This window comes from Nematolebias whitei, chromosome 20 (genome assembly GCF_014905685.2).
Source record: "Nematolebias whitei isolate Nwh7 chromosome 20, NemWhi1, whole genome shotgun sequence".
NCBI lineage: Eukaryota > Metazoa > Chordata > Actinopteri > Cyprinodontiformes > Rivulidae > Nematolebias > Nematolebias whitei.
This window is the reverse complement of record NC_056517.1, coordinates 26,184,914-26,192,442: the sequence shown is the minus strand read 5'-3', so window position 1 is coordinate 26,192,442 and position 7,529 is coordinate 26,184,914. Positions and strand designations below refer to the sequence as shown.

The following is a 7,529-nucleotide window of genomic DNA, read 5'->3' as shown; positions in this document are numbered from 1 at the left end:
AGCTGAAAAAATGTTTACATTTGCACAAGGAAGCTGAAAGAAGCTGAAGCAGAACAAAATGTGAAAGGAGCAGTAAAAGGTTGTAAACAAATCTAAAGATCTGAAGGATGTAAAATGAGCTCAATTAATTTTAAGTAAGAAAAAAGGGGCAAAAAAGGCAAAATATTTCAAAAAGCTAAAGTTGCACCATTACCAAAAGTCATAGGATTCTCCTGAAAGAGCTGAATATTTTGATATGTGATTTGTTGAAATAGCTTGAAAACGGCAGAACGAGAATCGTGCAGAAAAATGTATGAAAGAAAAAAATGGATCACAGTTGTGTGAACGCTTCATAAGCGTTCACACAACAAGACCAGACAACAACAAATACAAACTGGTACCACTGCTTGACAGAAAATGATTTGACTGCAGAGGCGTTCTGGCAAAAAAATAAAAAATAAAAAAATCACTACGATTTTTTAAAGATTTCCAGTCACAACAAAGCCTGAAACAAACAAACTTGAAATTGTTCCAAGTGTCATTTTCTTGACAAAATAAACAACAGCTGTAAAAAAAAAAATCACTGGTTTCTATTAAGAGATTTTCCTTGAATCATTTATTTGATCTTAAAGAGACTGTGCTTTAAACCAGCATCACATTTTTTTAAGAACTGGATTTTTTTTTGTGGGAAAACAGAATTTTCTGGGAGCAACTGAGAGAAAATCACTTAGTATATCATGGATATTTTTGTTAGTTAAATGTGAGTTTTGTTCTAAATAAATCTCACTTTTAATGCATAACAGGCAATAGATGTTAAAAAAAAACGGCTATATCTGCATCACATAAATAACTTTTTTTAATGACAGGATTATAATTCAAGTTTTGCTTCTAATTCTACTTGTGCTTTTAATGATAAACAGCAGAGATTAGCTTCGTCACCTCCGTTCCACTCAGGAATCTCTTTTATTCTAATCTAAACTCCAATCAGCCTCAGTGGAATCAGGGCAGTTCTTGAGCTTGTTATTGTGCGTTTATGCTTAATCTTTCACTCGGAACACAAAGGTCCAGCCGTAGTCGCTCAGAGCCTTCAAGAGTTATCGCTACTGTTGTCAAACGTTTCCCCTAATTGTTTCCTTCCTACTATAGTTTAAAAGGGTCACTATGAAAACACTATTAATGAAAAAACTAAAGAAAAAGCGCTGTTCTCAGAAGAAACGTACCCAAGTTGGAGCGGGTGTTGGAGCGCTCGATGATGGCGTGCTTGCTGGGGTTGTTCAGGACCGAGCGTTTGGCGAGTGAGATGTCCGCCGTGACACGAGTGATGGAGATTCTGAGAAAATAAAAAAGAAGTTTGACTGATCAAATAATTCTGGCTTTGAGAAAAAAAAAAGCGATAGTACCGTACATTAGAAAGAAATTACAGCATTATTTTAGATTCTGCTGTCACCCAGAACCAACTAAAAAAAGTATAAAAATAAAATTCCTATTAAGTTCATTTTGTTTCCTTTTTCCTGTCGTGTGATTTAGCCAAGTGGAGATTTTGATGTGGATTGTTGATCTAATTTGTCAGAGTGGAAGTAGTTTCTTTAGGAAATTAGCCTCAAAATTGTTCAATTTTTTGGAACCGGGTCACGATTTCTGGGCAGAAACACAAGTTGTTTGTCTAAATGCACACTCATCAGGTGAAAAATTATGACCACTGAAGGACAGTGTATTTTTAACTGTAATGATCTACTGGAAACACATGCACCATAACGCTATGACTGATCGGTAGAAAAGAATAGGCTCTGACAGAAGTTGTAGAAAAAGCAAAACGTCATCCAAAATCAAATTTAAGTGAACCGTATCTTTCAACAACAACACGCAAATAATGAGAAAGAAAATCTATTTTATTAAATAAAAAATAAAAAAGTTTTACCGTACAGTAAATTAAATGCTATATGCATCTTTTATTTACATAGGGACAAAACACTGAAAACCATCAGAGAAATCACAACTAGGCCTGTCACGATAACAAATTTTTCTGGGCGATTTAATTGTCTCAGAAATTATTGCGATAAATGATAATATTGTTTGAAATTTGACAATAATTAGTAACTGTTAGGGCAGCACGATGGCACAACTGGTAGAGCTGCTGCCTCTAAGCGAGCAGGTCCCTGGTTCAAATCCCCGGTCCGGGGGCCTTACTGGGTGGAGTTTGCATGTTCTCTCTGTGCATGTGTGGGTTTTCTCCGGGTACTCCGGTTTCCTCCCACAGACCAAAAACATGCATGTTAGGCTGATTGGGAACTCTGAATTGTCACTAGGTGTGAGTGAGAGAGTGAATGGTTGTTTGTCTCTATGTGGCCCTGTGATGGACTTGCGACCCGTCCAGGGTGTACCCCGCCCCTCGCACAGTGATTGCTGGACATGGGCACCGGCAACCTCCGTGACCCAAAATGGAAGAAGCGGGTAAAAGATAATGGATGGATGGGATGGATAGTAATTGTCAAATTGAAGAAGAAATGTTAATTTTTGTGTGTAGTACCTTTTTTGACCACTGGATGGCAGTATAAGACAGTTTGAATTGAAGGATGGATAGTGAGGGAGCGAGCAGCGTGTCTCTTTAAGAAAAATGGGAGGGAGGCCTCTTGACGTGACATGAGCTGTTTCTCCTTCCTATTTTTCGGTTCTCAAAATGGCGGATGCTCTGTGCATTTTGAGCTCTTTAGCATTGCATTTGTCATACAAAGCTTTTACTTAAAAAAAAGGGCAGTAAACAAGTTTTCAGCTTCTTTTTGCAAAGAAAAAAACAACTTTTACACAAAGGCACGGGTTTCAACTGTGAATTTTGGAGCTTTGACAAGACGAAGGTTTTTCCATAGGTCGACCTGTTAGCTTAGCACGTAGCTTAGCTTCTCAGCTTAGCTGCTTTTAATGATCCTAAAATGTGATTTTGGATGGTTAAAACAGATTTTAAAGAGAAAAGAGAAAGGGAGGGGTCAGTGAAGAGCACCGGAGTTGAGCTTTTTATCATCCAGTGTCTTCAGTAGAAAGAGAGAGACACATAGAAACGATAAAGCCGATAAATGAAAATGAGGTTGATAATTTTCATAAATCATGCGATTAATTGATTTATTGTGTATTGCGACAGGCCTAATCACAACCTCAGTCTTGTCTGAGTTTAAAAGCAGAAAATTAAGGGTCATCAAGGTTTTTATGTCTTTAAGACAAGCTTGTAGTCTAAGTAGCTGATTGGATTCATCGGGTTTCATGGACAAATATAACTGTGTATCATCAGCATAACAATTAAAATTTACCGTATTTATCAGACTATATGGCACACTTAAAATCCTTTAGTTTTCTCAAAACTCAACAGTAAGCCTAATAATCCGGTGCACCTTATGTATTAATTCTGGTTGTGCTTACTGATCTCGAACTGATTTATGTGGTAAACGGCGCTCAAAAATCTGTCAAAATGTTTTAGTTTTGCTTAATGCGCCTTATGAAAATAGACCCATTCATTGATATTGCACCTTAATCCGGTGCACCTTATAGTCCAAAAAATACGGTATCTCATGCTGTTTAATAACTTTACCTAATGGAAGCATATATAAGGTAAAGAGTATTGGTCCAAGCACTGAACCCTGAGGAACTCCATGCCTAACTTTGGTGTATGAATAAGATTCATTGTTTACATTTACATTCAGTCTTCAATAAGCTGGAGAAGCTTCTAAAAGCTGAAGAGTTTCAAAAAGATTGGAAACACAGACAAACGTTTTATATTAAAAAAATTTATGACAGTTTTCAGATCAGTTTCGAAATGAACTCCTGAGCATCCCAGCTGTTTTATCCAAATCAAACTGGCCAGCTCACTGTTGAAAACATCTCCCGAGTGAGATTAGCAAATCATTGCTTTATGAAAGACTTTTAAAGTTTGCTACATTTTGCTTTTCAGCACTTATGAAATGAGTCTGCTGATTTAAAACAAAAAAAATACTTCATTAGTCTTTATGAATGTATTTGTTCTCGTTATTTATGTGGGGGGGGGGAAAAGCAAGAAACAGAGGGAGCATGTTTTGTTGGAGAGATATGACTCTCAGGTGAAAAGTGAAACAAACTAACTTAAAATCAAAGTCAAATGACGAAAAAATTTGAACAGACTCACGTCAAATAATTACTTTTCCCTGTGGATATTTGGAGTAGATTTCAGTGAAGTGTAACTTCATGGTCTCAACATTCAATAAGACGAATCCTGCTCTGCTGCAGGGCTCGCTATAGCCTATTAAGGACATGCACAGGGCCTATTTAAAGCAGCAGCACACATCTCTAGGCCAAACAAACTTGTTACACACTACCTCAGCTAACCTCTGGGGACAGATAAATACCAGCCGAGGAAAAACGGAGAAGGAAGTGGGGTAAGAGCTTGTTTTAGGACAACGGAGAACTTACCTTCCCTCAAATCTGTGTTTCAGAAAGTCGAACAGCGCTTTTTGCATCATGTCTGTCACCTGTTTACGAGATTCAAAAAGGGAAGCTGATTAAGGACCAGATTTTTCTCACAGAATGAAAATAAATAAAGGTTGTGTTTGAAATGTTGAAAAAAAACCTCGTAGCCCTTCAGCGACGGTCCAACCAGAACCACAGGCCGCATAGAAGGCACAACGTCGTACGGAGGAATGTGTTCTGTCTTTGAAAGGCAGAAAAATAAATTATTTAGTCACACTTTTATAGAAACGGGATAAACGCTGTCACAAAACACTTAAGGGATGTTAAAACACCAAAATAGATTTTAGATGTTAAAAAACACCGGAACACAACAGAACCATGTAACAGAATGTCTCAATGAGGCTGATAAAACTCAGTCTTTTTATTTGTAGACAGATTTTTTTAATTTTTACTATGATCAATAACATAATTGGGGAGTGCCTAGTAAGGCAGCCACTTATTATTATCCACCTGACAAGGGTTTCTTAACTTTATATCTTACTCTTCCGTCAAATTGAACGAGGCCCGAACCACAATGTGTACACCCACAAATGTTATATCAAAATGACCGGCTCGGCACCGTGATGTGTGCTATTACTTTTATTGGTTTTTCGAATTACCATGGCAACGTAATTTGCAAACAAAATACTCATATGCTGGTTGCAAATAAAATATCCAGCCACCTGAGCTAAAAAGAAAAATATACTGTAAATTTGCCATTTTTTAGAGATATTAAGCTGAAATTTGGTATGGTGGTAGCTGAGAACAAACACATAGTACTGTCAAATCAAAATTTTTAAATGGCCGCCACATGGCAGTCCCCATCAAAGTTTCTCCAGGAGTGTTCTAGTTAATTTAATCTGATATGTGACTAATCTCATCTGTCTCATGGTCCTGATGTCAAACAGCGCAGGACATGCACAAAAAACAAAAACCCAAACTACAGGAAAGAGAGGAGAACAAGACAAAAGGTCAACAGAGACTAAAAGTGAAAGTCTTCAGGACAGACAGTCATGCTCGCTGTTGTCAAAGTGGGAGATCAGTTCAAGGGACAGCCTCAGTTACAGACTAGCATAATATAGTCCAGTCACCTGACCAGTATCAGTGCAGATTTATTAAAGTGATTCGGTTCTTTTTTTCTGTTTATTGTGTGAACTCTGATCCAGCATTCACATTTTACATTTTTTTTTCATATTTTTAGCAATCTAACTACTTCTACATTCACTGTGCTATTTTAGGTATTCATATATCACAAAGTGGGCGGCACTACTTACAGCTTTTATCTACATTTTTGCTATTTTCATCTTTTCGCTGCTTTTTTTGTTAATTTTAGTGTGTAGTTATTTTGCTGATTTTAACTTTAAGCATAGTTTTGTTAACTTTAGCTTATTAGTAGCTTCTCTTAAGCTTGTTTTAACTTGACACCATTGCTTAAAGTTCCTGTTGAGTCTTGTGGTCACTGTTCTTGTTTAAAAGCATGACAAGCATCTTTCCTTTTGAAGTTTCTATAGTTCTAGTAAATTTAATTTCAGCTTACTTTATGCACAAATTGAGTCCAATTATTTTTATGACAGTAGGTCATGTGGTACTTTCAGTACCCATACTTGCGTGGGTACAAAAAGGAGCTGTCTGCCACAGGACAGAAGTACAACCTAACCAGCAGCATAATTTTAACACTCCGGCTCTTGTCCAGGAAGCATTTTGTGCTCATTTAATAATAATAAAATATAAAATAAAAACTTGTTTTTGAAAATGTCTATGAAATCAAATAGAGAAAAATCTATATGTATACTATAACATTATTTTAGTAAGCTAAGGCGGAATATAATAGTGTGAATGTTTATGAAGCATTCACACTATTGTGATCCATTTTTCATCTGTATGTTTTTCAGCATCTTTCTCGTTCCACAATTTTTGTGCTATTTCAGCAAATCTTATATCAAAATGTTCAGCTTGTTAAGGAGGAGGGTGCTATGATTTTTGGTATTGGTGCAAGTTTAGCTTTTTGAAATATTTAGCCTTTTCTGCCACTTTTTTTTCTCATAAAATAAATTGAGCTCATTTTACATCCTTCAGATCTTTAGATCTGTTTACAACCTTTTACTGCTCCTTTCACAATTTGTTCTGCTTCAGCTTCTTTCAGCAAATTTTAACATTTTTTCAGCTACTTTCAGCTGTTTTTTCAGCTGTTTTGTGATCCTTTTAGATTCTTTCTGCTATGTTTGTGCTCTTCTAACTTCTTTCTGCTAATTTCAACTTGTTATGCTCCATTCAGCTTATATATGCAAGTTTCAGCTTTTCTGCTATTTCAGCTGCTATTTAGCTGTTTTATGCTAATTTTAGCCATTTCAACTAATTTCACATTTTTTGAAACCGTTTCAAATTTTTTCAGCCTAATTCAACAATAAGTGTGCTCTCTCCACTTCCTTCAGGCAATTTAAGCTTCTTTCTGCTTTTTATCTACTTTTCAGCTGTTCTTTTCTTATTTCATTTTTTTTCAGATAATTTCCACTTTTTTGCGCTCATTTCCACTTCTTTCAACAAATGTGTTCTATCTGCTTTCTCTTGCTAATTTAAGCTTGTTTTACCTTTTCAGCTACTTTTTAAAAAACATTTTTTTTAGCTAATTTCAGATGTTTTCAAATAAAGTCACGTTTTTGTAGTAATTTCTGCAACTTTCAGCCTAAATAACTTACTTCTGCTAAATTCAGCTTGCTATGCTTCTTTCAGATTTTTTCTGCTAGTTTCAGGTTTTTCTGCTATTTCAGCTACAGTTTTTGTGCTAAATTTAGCTTTTTCAGCCAATTCCACTTTGTTTTTTGTTTTTTTAGCTCATATCAGCTCCTTCCACTTCTTTCTGGTAGTTTAAGTTTCTTTTTGCCTTTTCAGCTACTTTTCAGCTATGTTTTGCTAAAATCAGCTTTTTTATAGTTAATTTCTTATTTTTTGTGCTAATTTCTGCTTATTTAAACCTAATTCATCAAATATGTGTTCTTTATGCTTCTTTTGGCCAACTTTGGCTTGTTCTTCCATTTCAGCTACATTTCAGCATGCTTTAGCTAATTTCAGCTGTTTTTCAGCAA

At 35.9% G+C, this 7,529-nt stretch overlaps 1 protein-coding gene across 1 annotated transcript in view; it reads right to left on the bottom strand.

Annotated features, from left to right (window-relative positions):
* cacnb2a (calcium channel, voltage-dependent, beta 2a) overlaps positions 1–7,529 on the bottom strand; it is a gene marked incomplete in the record, with an annotated part of 38,866 nt that overhangs the window by 14,092 nt on the left and 17,245 nt on the right. Inside the window, 3 exon segments of the mRNA XM_037694337.1 lie at positions 1,200–1,309; positions 4,411–4,469; positions 4,568–4,648. Of these exon segments, the coding sequence (XP_037550265.1) occupies positions 1,200–1,309; positions 4,411–4,469; positions 4,568–4,648 (250 nt within the window).